Source organism: Hoplias malabaricus, chromosome 3 (assembly GCF_029633855.1).
Source record: "Hoplias malabaricus isolate fHopMal1 chromosome 3, fHopMal1.hap1, whole genome shotgun sequence".
In the NCBI taxonomy this organism is placed as follows: Eukaryota; Metazoa; Chordata; class Actinopteri; order Characiformes; family Erythrinidae; genus Hoplias; species Hoplias malabaricus.
Window position 1 is genome coordinate 38268035 of NC_089802.1, and position 12979 is coordinate 38281013.

The 12979-nt window shown below is 44.9% G+C and overlaps 1 protein-coding gene across 1 annotated transcript in view; it reads left to right on the top strand.

Moving 5' to 3' along the window:
• The window catches only part of ptprt (protein tyrosine phosphatase receptor type T), a 268021-nt gene that overhangs the window by 198091 nt on the left and 56951 nt on the right, over positions 1-12979 (top strand). The window contains exons 12-13 of the mRNA XM_066663982.1: positions 1583-1856; positions 12604-12640. Coding sequence (XP_066520079.1) covers positions 1583-1856; positions 12604-12640 — 311 coding nt within the window. The remainder of the gene's footprint in view (positions 1-1582; positions 1857-12603; positions 12641-12979) is intronic.

The window sequence follows — 12979 nt, forward strand, 5'->3', positions numbered from 1 at the left end:
TATAAAACATCACATTCATAAAAACCTTTATTCTAATATCGTTCAGAGCAACAACGCCTCATTTTTATTTGTCGTTACGGAATAATATTCTGTACCCTCTGCAAATAGATCACAGCTACAGGCACATCTCTCTCTCTCTCTCTCTCTGCCTCTCTCTCTGCCTCTCTCTCTGCCTCTCTCTCTCTCTCTCTCTCTCTCTCTCTCTCTCTCTCTGTCTGTCTCCCTCTCCCTCTCCCTCCCAAATTAAGATGGAGAGATGGATGGAGAGATGGATAGACAGATAAACACATAGATAGATAAAATGAAGGAAAAGAGAAATCAGAGACAGGCTTCTTCGTCCTCTTTGGTCATCAGTAATTATCTTTTATGAAAGATGCCAAATTAGAGGCTGGAATAATTTTCCGCCGTCCCTTTATTTTCTTTTATTTATTTATTTATTTTTTTTTATTTTGGTGAAACGTACATTTCCCTAATTGCACATAATTGCAGACGGACGTAATTGCAAACAAGCTGCTATTAGTGATGAAAGCTCAGAAGACATCCTCGTCTATTCATGAAGTCTGTCGAGAGAAACACAGTCACAACCTCTCCCCCTTCACAGGCCCTTTCAACAAGACCCCTGTCCAGAACAACAAGGACCCCCACTCCACAAACACACACACACACACACACACACACACACACATACACACACACACACACACACACACACACACACTCTCTTTTAGGGTCTAAGCTAATAGCTGCAGTGGCGGTTTCCCTCTGCCGGCTCTTTACAGCATCGTCTGTGTAATTATGCTTCTCCTGCTGTCGACACAAAGCTTAAGGAGGTTCTTGAGCAGCTCTAAGAACCTGAGAGGGACTTTAAAGGCTTTCAGCAGCTTTCAGGAACCTTAGCCAAACTTGTTAATCCTGCAAATGGGGCCATGGTTAGCCGTCCTTTGTTGTGGTATTTCTGAGCTAGTGTTGTTCCTTCTCTCTGTCCAAAGAGTCATTGACCAAAGAGACAGAGTCTACACCAAACTACAGTCAGAGACAGATCTGTGCCTAAGTCTGAAAACACGGGATAAAACGAGTCGCTCTGATTCTGCTCTGCTTCTGACGTCAAGTGCAGAGACTTTAGAATGGCCCCGCCCCCTCGTCTGAGTCTGTCCAATCACAGCGCTGGACCCGTGTTTATGTGAGAGCACAAAGACGAGGTTAAACTCAGCAAAACAGACACAACGAGCGCGGAGAAATAAGAGCACTGAGTAAAAACGGAGAAGAAAGAGAACAGAGTGAAAACAGCTAAAAACCAGAGCTTCTGCTCTTCGCTCCTCACTGCTGTGCGCTCGGGGTCAGGGTGAACAGCGAGCGGCTCATTATCATTTAAAGGAACAGGTGCTGAAAGCGGGCGTTCTGAACAGGGCTGTTTACACAGGGGGAGAACACTGCTGTGGGGCTCGTGGGGTTTCATTAAGAAACAGAACTGTGTTCCACTGTGGAGGAGGTCACTCGTAAGGGAACTCTGTAAATGTACACATATATACGTTGATGTTATTCTCCAGAGCGGTTTCTCAGACTCTGACTCTGTCCTCCCCAGTGCATACCAGGTGGTGGTGGAGGAGCAGAGGAAGCAGAAGGTTCGTCGGGCGACTGAGGTCCTCGAGTGCTTCTCCGTTCCCGTGAGCTTCAGGAACGCCTCCGTCCTCAACTCACCGCACTACTTCGCCGCAGAGCTAGCTCCCGTTAGCCTCACGGCGGTGCAGCCCTTCACCATCGGGGACAATAAGACCTACAACGGCTACTGGAACGCCCCTCTGTCTCCAGCCAAGAGCTACAGCATCTACTTCCAGGCTCTGAGCCGAGCCAATGGGGTGAGTTCAGCTTTCACTGTCCTGTACTTTCAGAAGTCCTTGCGCTTATGTGAGGAACGCTCAGGTTCAGCTGGACACTTGTGATTCTCTGTTTCAGAATCCGCTGTATGTCCTGGACACAATGTCCCAATGTGTACTCGAATATCTAATTCTAATTTTAAAGCGTTCTGTGCATTTCCACCAACATACATAGGTTCAGGAACCCGAAATGTTCGAGAAAGAGTTCAGAGACTAAAAGTTATGGCACAGCAGACCCGTCATCTACGTTGTGATCTTAAGAGAACTAAGGAAATAAGAGTTTTCTCTACTCCATGAGCTCAGCAGAATGGCTCAGGACCCGTACTCCACACTCTTAGAAATAAAGGTACGGTACAGGTTCATTACTGTCACTAAAGCTACAAACAGTGTAGTGTATCTTTAAAGGTACAGCAGTGGTGTTAGAGTCCAGTTGTGTTCCCTAAAGGTTCATTACACTCTCTTCTCCAGAAGGAGAGGGGGATCTCTGTAATCTTTCATTATACAACTGTGGAGAATAAAAGAACGCAATAAAAGTCCTGGAGATAAAACGGGGCGAATGACATCAACACGACTTTAACATCCACAGTTAATATAGAGTAAGGTACACTTCTGTTCTCTGATTAAAGTTACAGTATGTGTTCCACTGAGGGTTCCACCACAGAGACAGTTCTGACAGTGCAGAATACTCCCTCAGAACTAAAAGAGAAAAGGTCTGCATTATGTACACATGTCATATCTCACTCTGATCTGAACCCACTGTAAACAGTGGATTAACCATCACTCTTTCCTGTCTCTGTTCATTTATCTGTGGCTCTGGCAGTGTCTTGTTAAAATGGGCAGCAGCTCTGAGAAGGGACACAGCCTTGGTTCCCATCAGAACCAGCAGAAACATGGGGAGAGCACCAAGGTCCAAAAGTCCTGAGCGGAAACAGTGTGATAGTTTGGTGGAAAAGGGGCAGAAAAGAACTTGTGGAGGAATGGAACTATTTTACCCTGCGGAAGGATGTTAAACAAATCATATATGTTTTTATGTTCTTCTTTGTGTTAAAATGTAGCAGTAAACAGCGACAATATATCTGTGGTAAAATCACATTAAAACACTTGAGGTTCGTCATTATAAAGTGAGATATAGGAGCTGATGCTCTGATCTTTGGGACTCTGTCCTCACCTTATAGCACACGAGTGTTGTTGCGTAAACACTCACATTTTATATCAAAATATTCAGAACAATCTCATCTCTCTATAAATGAGACCCATGTGACTCTCAGCGCGGCGTGACGATGCAATCTGGCCCCAAACCTAACAAACGAAGTCTGATTTTAGCGAATCTTCATATCTCTCATGATAAATGAACTTTACTCGTGTGGATGAACTGTTTTGGTGCATTACGTGTGTTTACCAGAGCATTAGTGCCATAAAAGTAGTGGAATATATGATGAAAATAGTGTATAACTGTTCAATAAATATCTAAATGAAATGTACACTATTTCTGTAGTTGCTTTCCAAAGCAGTTGTAGCAACTTAAGCATCTATAAACTTTGTGTGATTCATGTCAAATCTCTGTTGTTGACTGAATGAAGCATGGAGTGTGTCTGACCTGAGGGGTACGTCCTTAGTGATTTCCTGAGTGTCCATTAGTCAGTTTCAAAAGAACATAGATGGACACACAGTTAAATGTAGAGTTAGGATTAGAGTTAAATGTAGAGTTAGGATTAGGGTTAAATGTTGAGTTAGGATTAGGGTTAAATGTTGAGTTAGCGTTGCCGGAGACTCATGAACATCAGCTCTTACAAATAATGAAGGAGTGCTGATTTGACTTATAAGCCTTGTATGAACACTGGGGGTGGTCTTAGAGGAAAATATGTGCTCTGTGACGTCAATGGGAATGTGTGCAGTTGTGTGGAAACACTGTTCTCTTTGTTTATTTACATTAGAAGCTCTGAATCATTTAAGGTGGAACAGTGTGTTGTGTGAGCTGTTTAGTTTTGTAGCACTTTCGCTCTGTGTTTACTTTCATGCAGTTAGCACTCTCCTGAATTTAGAGTCAGTTCCACCTTAAGTAATGTAACTGTAACAGCAAAAATAAGTCAGTGTTACCCCCCTATGGAGCAGGAATAGAGCAACAGCCTCATCTCGGTTGGTGCTTTTCAGCGTTTGGAGTCTCTCCGTTGTCTAAAAACCTCCAGATGGCATTTCTCTGCCATGAACAGAGAGAGAGAAAGCCTAGCACCGGACCCAGACACTTTGTTTTTTTACCCATTTACAGACACTGGGGCTTCGTAAACACATTAGAGCGGTTTTCAGAGCAAACCGACTGTAGAGCAGCACATGGAAGGGAGACACACTCAGAGATTTATACACAGGGTTTATTGATTAAAATTGCGAAGGCCACCTTTAAGTCCAGCCTGATTGGTTTACTTTATTACTACAGTGTATCAGTCCTGCAGTGTGGGAGGGTGGTAGCAGTGTGTCACGGCACTGTTCTGTAGGTGTTATGAACCTCTCTGAGGTCTGTAGACGGAGCCTGATGTGTTGGGGTCTGCTGTGGCACGGCGCTCCAGCTGCCGCTGAGCGCTCTCCTGATTTGATTGGATCTTGTTCAATTCAATCTGGGTTTGGTTCGCTCTCAGACGCGAGCCCCAACCGTGACCCCATAATTTCATCCCAGACTCATGCATAAAATATGGATTTTGAGGTTTCGTTTCAGACTGTATTCCACCTTTAGCGCACGCTAGAGCCCCTCGGGGTGAAACCGTGCCGCTGTTGATGTGATCCTCAATTTCCCAAAGTATAGGAGAGAAATGGATTGTAGTTCTTTCCGGTTTGGCAGGTGTTTACCCTCATTATGATCATGTTCAGGGTTTGCTTTTTGTCGTCTGTGTTTCTCAGCTGTTTCAGAACTTCAGATCAGAGCAGAGAACCTGCCACACGTGAGTGTGTGAGTGACTGGGTGATTGTGTGAGTGTGTGAGTGACTGTGTGAAAATATCCACAGGTGTGAGTGTGTGAGTGACTGGGTGAGTGTGTGAGTGACTGAGTGAGTGTGTGAGTGACTGGGTGAGTGTATGAGTGACTGGGTGAGTGTGTGTGTGACTGGGTGAGTGTGTGAGTGACTGGGTGAGTGTGTAAGTGACTGGGTGAGTGTGTGAGTGACTGTGTGAGTGACTGGGTGAGTGTGTGTGTGAGTGACTGTGTGAGTGACTGGGTGAGAGTGTGCGTGACTGGGTGAGAGTGTGAGTGATTGTGTGAGTGACTGGATGAGTGTGTGAGTGACTGGGTGAGTGTAAGATTGACTGTGTGTGTGTGTGAGTGACTGGGTGTGTGTGTGAGTGACTGGATGAGTGTGTGAGTGACTGGGTGAGTGTAAGAGTGACTGGGTGTGTGTGTGAGTGACTGGGTGAGTGTGTGAATGACTGTGAGTGACTGGGTGAGAGTGTGAGTGACTGTGTGAGTGACTGGATGAGTATGTGAGTGACTGGGTAAGTGTAAGAGTGACTGGGTGTGTGTGAGTGACTGGGTGAGTGTGTGAATGACTGTGAGTGACTGGGTGAGAGTGTGAGTGACTGTGTGAGTGATTGGATGAGTGTGTGAGTGACTGGGTGTGTGTGTGAGTGACTGAGTGTGTGTGAATGACTGGATGATTGTGTGAGTGACTGGGTGTGTGTGAGTTATTGAATGAGTGTGTGAGTGACTGGGTGAGTGTGTGAGTGACTGTGTGAGTGACTGGGTGTGTGTGTGATAGACTGGGTGTGTGTGTGTCTGCCTGTGTGTGTGTGTGTGTGAGTGACTGGGTGTGTGTGAGTGACTGGATGAGTGTGTGAGTGACTGGGTGAGTGTGTGAAACTGTCCACAGATGTGTGTGTGTGAGTGACTGGGTGTGTGTGTGAGTGACTGGGTGTGTGTGTGAGTGACTGGGTGAGTGTTTGAGTGACTGTGTGTGTGTGAGTGACTGGATGAGTGTGTGAGGGACTGGGTGTGTGTGAGTGACTGGATGAGTGTGTGAGTGATTTGGTGAGTGTGTGAAACTGTCCACAGATGCATGTGTGAGTGACTGGTTGAGTGTATGAGTGACCGGGTGAGTGTGTGGGGTAAGTGTGTGAGTGTCTAGGTGAGTGTGTGAGTGACTGGGTAAGTGTGTGACTGGGTACGTGTGTGAAAATATCCACAGGTGTGAGTTTGTGTGTGACTGAGTGAGTGTGTGTGTGACTGACTGAGTGTGTGAGTGACTGGGTGAGTGTGTGAAAATATCCACAGGTGTAAGTGTGTGTGTGACTGAGTGAGCGTGTTTATGACTGAGTGAATGTGTGAGTGTGTGAGTGACTGGGTGAGTGTGTGTATGACTTAGTCAATGTGTGAGTGTGTGAGTGACTGGGTGAGTGTGTGGTGCATTGTCAAGAGCATTTCACCCAACGATACTGGGTAGGCACTGATCAGGATGAAATGCTTACAGAAGATGAATGAATTACCGACATTGGTGTGTGCAAAATTTTGGCTATACCTGTTAAAATAAATGTGTGTGTGTGTGTGTGTGCGCGACTGGGTGAGTGTGTGGTGCCCTGTCAAGTGTGTGTTTCTGCAGTTCACTCAGTGACCTGTTAATTGATGTGTTCACTTGTTAAATGTCAAAACTATGCAGTAATCGTGCATCAAAATGTGCAGTAACCCCCAAAGGCACAGCTGGGATCCAGAGGTTGTGCAGATGTGCTGTGTGCTGTGTTGAGGATAAGGCTAAGGTTCAGGAACAGAAGTTCAGGTTCAGTTGCAGAAGTTCTGTTGTATGAATCGGCTTTGTATATGAGAAGTGTTTTCATGCACAGATGTGGAAATTGCTGCCTCTCTCCCCCACATTTCACTTCTTATTGCTCACTAGCAGCTCTACACAGATTCTGTTTCAGTTCTGCTGGTTGGATATCCACTAGGGGGCCTGCAGAAATGGCTGGTTTTTTTCAGTTATTACTGAAGACAAGGTTTGGATTCAAGGTGTATGCAATGAAGAGAGAGAGAGAGAGAGAGAGAGAGAGAGAGAGAGAGAGAGAGAGACAGAGAGAGGGGAGAGAGGGAGAGAGAGGGAGAGAGAGAGACAGAGAGAGAGAGAGAGAGAGAGAGAGAGAGAGAGGGCTGTGGAAGGCATATCTCGAGAGGTGGGGATGTTTAAAGCCTGTGATTTTCGGAGCCACATTTCTCTGTTTGAGCTCAGCTCCTGTGACTCGGCTCCACACGTGGCTCATCTCTGAGAGATCATTTACATCAGAAACCAAGCCATAAAGATCATGTGCTGAGTCTGAGGGAATCAGGGCGAGGAGATGTGGAATTTCAGAAGCTAGCGACTGTGAGTTTAAAGAGCGATGGAGGAGCAGCTGAGGAAACGTGAGGAAGAGGAAACGTGAGAGTGTGTTAAGAGCAGTAAAACCTAACAGAAAGCAGAAATGAAAGAGAAATGTGTGTGTGTGTTTGAAGCTTTAGGAGATGACTCTGGGAGAAGATTGTCTCTATCTCGGGAGGTGAGGGGTGGCGGCAGGGTCAGGACACAATGGGCCGCTGGAGATGAGCTGAATTACTTTATTTTTCTTGATTTTCTCAGCCGCGTGGAGGAGGAGAAAGGACTCTGGATGTCTCCCACCTTTTTCTGACATTTAGCCTCGAGCTGCAGCTTATCCTTTGGCTCAGAACCCTTCTCATGTGAGACCTGCGGAGGCTGGAACTATCTAGAACGTCTTTAACATCACAGTTTAAACATGGTTGGACTCAGCACTGGCAACAAGGCAGCAGGGAAATCACTATTAAAAGAGACATATGAAGTAATCTATAGTGTGTGTTCTCATTAATGTGTGAATCTGGAGTCCACCAACCCACACACTGTGAAACAAGACTCCAGTCAGTTTACTGTGCGCTGCCTGAGTCAGAGACACAGGATAAAAACGAGTCGCTCTGATTCTGCTCTGCTTCTGACATCAAGTGCAGAGACTTTAGAATGGCCCCGCCCCCTCGTCTGAGTCTGTCCAATCACAGTGCTGGACCCGTGTTTATGTGAGAGCACAAAGACGAGGTTAAACTCAGCAAAACAGACACAACGACTGCGGAGAAATAAGAGCAGTGAGTAAAAACGGAGAAGAAAGAGAACAGAGTGAAAACGGCTAAAAACCCAGAGCTTCTGCTCCTCGCTCCTCACTGCTGTGCGCTCGGGGTCGGGGTGAACAGCGAGCGGCTCATTATCATTTAAAGGAACAGGTGCTGAAAGCGTGCTGAACAGGGCTGTTTACACAGGGGGAGAACACTGCTGTGGGGCTCGTGGGGTTTGGACCAAACAGGTCACAGACGTTTCACTAAGAAACAGAACTGTGTTCCACTGTGGAGAAGAGGCGGATATGTGACCAGCAGAATGGAAGGCTTATGATGATTAAATGAACACTGCGGCTTAAAAATAAAAACATCTATAGCACAAAAGGGTAATAATAGATGCTTGCGTAGGTGCTACTGTCAAACAACAGCTGAGCAGCTGAAGTCTCGTATTGAGAGAGATCTCCACTCACAAACCTGTAGCGCTGAGTCTCCTCAGTTCCCAAATGCTCCCACAGCGTCAGCAAAGGAAAGGGGACGGAGCTCAGCGCAGAACTCACCTCCGTCTCCACTTTTGTGGAGCGAGCTGCAGGCGCCGAGTTGTTCACAGACCATTTGGAAATGTTTTCTTTGTTCTTTTGTCGTTAAGTAAAGCTTCAGGAGAATTAACACAGCACAGATTACAGCATCCAGTTCAGGGCCTGTTTCCAGCTGATGTCCAGTGTTTTTCAGTCCGCTGACAGCCCGGGGTCACGGGTCAGGGGAGGGTCAGAGGGGGACGGAGAATTGGTGAACGACCGTCGTTTTGATTGATCCTCCTCAGCTCTGTGTGACATTCTCCGGCTCTTTAACTCAGTCCACAACTCACACTGACAGCAGCAAACAGGCCCTCAATTCATCACTGTCAGCTGTTAGAGAGAGAGAGAGAGAGAGAGAGAGAGAGAGAGAGAGAGAGAGAGAGAGAGACAGACAGACAGACAGGCAGAAAGACAGACAGACAGACAGAGAGAGAGAGACAGACAGACACAGACAGACGTAAAGAGAGAGAGAGAGAGAGAGACAGACAGACAGACAGACAGACAGAGAGAGAAAGTGAGAGAGAGAGACAGACAGACAGACAGAGAGAGAGAGACAAACAGACAGACAGAGAGAGAGACAGACAGACAGAGAGAAAGAGAGAGACAGAGAGAGTGAGAAAGAGAGAGAGAAAGTGAGAGAGAGAGAGAGAGGCAGATAGACAGAGACAGAGAGAGGGAGAGATAGATAGAGAGAGAGACAGAGAGAGAGAGAAAGAGAGAGAGAAAGAGTTAACATTAGAACCTATTATAAAAGGTGAGACATAAATCACACAACAATGACTTCCATCTAAAATATGGCAGCAGTTCCATTCTATTGTCTATATTCTATTTTCTCCATGGTGCCTCTCCGTTCAATCCTGGTGCTGCCATTCCGCCTTAAATTCTATAGACGTTAGTTTTTTCTGATGCCTTCATTCTACCTTAAATGTTGCACTGGGGAGTGTGTTTAGGACATTGGCTGGTAGGTGTTTGGAGGACCTCTTGAGTCAAAAGTGGCCTCTTGGGATTGAGAGATTGTGTTCCATAGAATCATAAAGGCATTCCCTCGCTTAAGGGCAAGGCCTCCCAGTTTCTCACATCACAATAAACTCACATCTGTCTTTCTACATGTTGAACGTTAATTTCAGGACTTTTAGGAGCGCATTGTAGTCAGATGAGTGTTTATTCTGCTTTTCTGAGAGAAGCGTTTTCCTCTGAGCTTTCATCCGTCCTTCATCAGTGTTTCATCTCAGAATCAATTTCTCATTCTCTTTCCTAATCAGTTCATCTGTTTCCTTTAAATGCCATCAGTGCAACATTATGATTTTACAATTCACAGGTTGTATTTTTATGGATTGACCCACGGCTTTGTTTGTGTTTGTTTTGCTGTTGTTCCAGAGGTCTCTACAGTGGACACTAATCGATCAATAAACAGGTTCATTTAAATGAATCACGGGGAGTGCTGCTGGCTGCTATTGATTGCCCCTAAAGATGAAGAAGCTAATCAGCTAGCGTGTACCCATCTCCCAGTGCTGTGTGCCTGTTTTAGTAGATGATTATAGAGCTGTGGATTCTTTCATCATGAGCATGTCTTAAATTCTCTACCGCAGTCTGTTGACGGCTGTGTGTACAGGAGTAAGATCAGCCTGCAGCACAGAGTTTGACCAGCTCGGATCAACAGCCACGTTTACAGTCCTGTCAGTGCTAGGACAGGTGAACATGAGGATAATGCCGGGACATTACATCCTCTAACGTTTCAAACCTTAGTTATATTTTATCATTAACACAGCTGAGATTTGTGATGACGGAATCACAGATATTCATTGTTCTGTGTCACTGCATAGGTTGAATTGTGTTGTATGACACAACAATTCCAATGCAGTGCCTCTGTTCCATCTTAAATAGGGGCATCAGTTATAGTCTTAGATGTAGCTGCACTTATATTCCACTGTCTCTGTTCCACCTTAAATCAAGCTATATTTACTTTATGGTGCCTTCTGTCCACTTGAAAAAGGGCAGCAGTTATATTCTGGCATCTCTATACCATCCTGATGCTCCCGTTCCACATTAAATTGTATAATATTTACATTCAGATGTACATTGAATGGTGCAGCTCTTACATTTTGTTGTCTCTGTTCCACCTTAAATCATGAAGGAGTGAGATCTGGATGTCTCTGTTCCACCTTAAATCATAAAGCAGTGAGATCTAGATGTCTCTGTTCCACATTAAATCATGAAGCAGTGAGATCTGGATGTCTCTGTTCCACCTTAAATCATGAAGCAGTGAGATCTGGATATCTCTGTTCCATTTTAAATGGTACATCAGTTCAAAGGTTATGTTCTGATGCATTCCACCTTAAATTTTGCAACAGTTTCAGTTGTATCCCCCTGATCAGAGCAGTCTCATTTTGGGGGCCTGGTTCCACATTAAAATATGCAGTTGTTTAATTATGGTGCCTCTATTACACCTTAAATCATGCAGCAGATACATGCTGGTGTCTCTGTTCCACCTTAAATGGTGCCTACGGCATGAATAACTGTAGACAATAAGATTGAGAATGAATAGTTCATCTCAGCAGAGAATTGATAAGACGACAGAGAACTGATTAGCAGATCAGTTATGATTGACGGCTGGTATTGATTATGACTATAACCGTAGTCGCTAATCAGTTAGCGTGTCCCTAGTTCTCCGTGCTGTGTGTCATTTTAGCAGATGATAATGGAGCTGTGATTTCTGTGTTCAGACGCAACAAAGAGAGCATCGTCATAATCCTATCACACTGATGAGGAACGGGAAGAAAACAATAGAGTAAACAGATAAACACGAGCGACGCGGGCAGGAAGCGATCGTCTCAGAGTCTGGAAATGTCACAACAACACCACTCTGTTCTCTACCGCAGACAAACACACACCGGCTGCTTCTCAGAGCAGTGTTGCGTTCTCAGGAACACCTTTTGGACAGGATGTTTTCAAGAATGTGTACGTAATAAAGCTCCACAGCAGGTTAGATGTCCACTGGGACCCTACGACAAATTAATATTAGACCTTATCCAGACCAACAGAACATCCATCCTACATCCTAAATTATAGTTTTACTGAAATTACACTTAGACTCTTACAGGGGTTCTATACATGGATCATGTCCTGGTTCTTTAACCCGTCTTGGTTCTCTTGTTTTTGAGTTCTGGATTAAAACTTTAGGTTGTAGACAGGAGCAGAAAACTGCATTCCCCAAATACAAAATTTAATGGTTGTGCAGTTTGTGGGTGCTATGATGTTATGAAGGTGTCTCTTATGGTTTTCCAGGTGGTTGCTAAGGGGATCACTATTGTATTTCAGATACAGAGGTTAATATGTTTTTTTAATGCTTTTTTCATGTGGTTTCTTTGGTGTCCCAGATGTTTGTTAAAGTGTTGCTAAGTAGGTGCTATGCAGTTGCACCAAGTGTCCCTTGGTGGTTGCTGTTGATGTGATATGGCAGTTACTGTGTTATTGCAAGTGGTTGCTAATGTATTGTTAATAGGCTAGTGTGGTGTCACTAAGGGGTTTGTTGGGTGGATGCTAGGCTGGTTGCTATGGCATTCCAGGTTGTTGCTATGCTATTCCTTGATTCCTATGGTATTTCAACTGTTGGCATTGGTATTCCAGGTGGTAGCTATGGAATATCAGGTGTTTGCTATGCTATAACATGAGGTAGCTATGGTATTGCAGGTGGTTGCCCTCACTGCTGTGTGCTCGGGGTCGGGGTGAACAGCGAGCGGCTCATTATGATTTAAAGGAACAGGTGCTGAAAGCGGGCGTTCTGAACAGGGCTGTTTACACAGGGGGAGAATACTGCTGTGGGGCTCGTGGGGTTTCATTAAGAAACAGAACTGTGTTCCACTGTGGAGAAGAGGGGGGTATACCTACTATTTAATGTCTATTGATTATCATTTGTTTCCCTCTAAAAAGGGGTGGGGAAATTAGAATCCAGAGCTCCCAGATGTGTTGGCCTGATGTTATGGAGTTTGAGGCTTAGACCCGGACCTCCACTAACCCTTGTTCATGTTTATATGAGGAGGTCCGGGTGGTTAGAGCGATAAATAAAACACACTAACTCTTCTTTTCTTCCTCCAGGAAACCAAAATCAACTGTGTGCGCCTGGCCACCAAAGGTATGAGCCCCTTTTTCACTCTCTCATCTCTTTCAGCTGTTTGAGAAATGAGGAATGATGATTTGTGCATCAGTTTAGTGAGGTGATGTTTAGCCGTAGAGCTTCATGTCATGGTCCATTAGTGGATGCCAGTCCATGGCGTTAGACGTGCTGAGCACAGCTGTGGCCTTTTGGCTGGAGAAAGCTGTTTTATTAATTATTTAATTGTTGAAATATCAAAGCATATCATTTTTTTAATTAAACAAATTGAATACATATTTATGTCTGACTTTATTTTCAACTTTAGTTTATCTGCAAACTCTCCAGCCTCCTGTTAATTGTTTCTCTGCTTATTTTTAA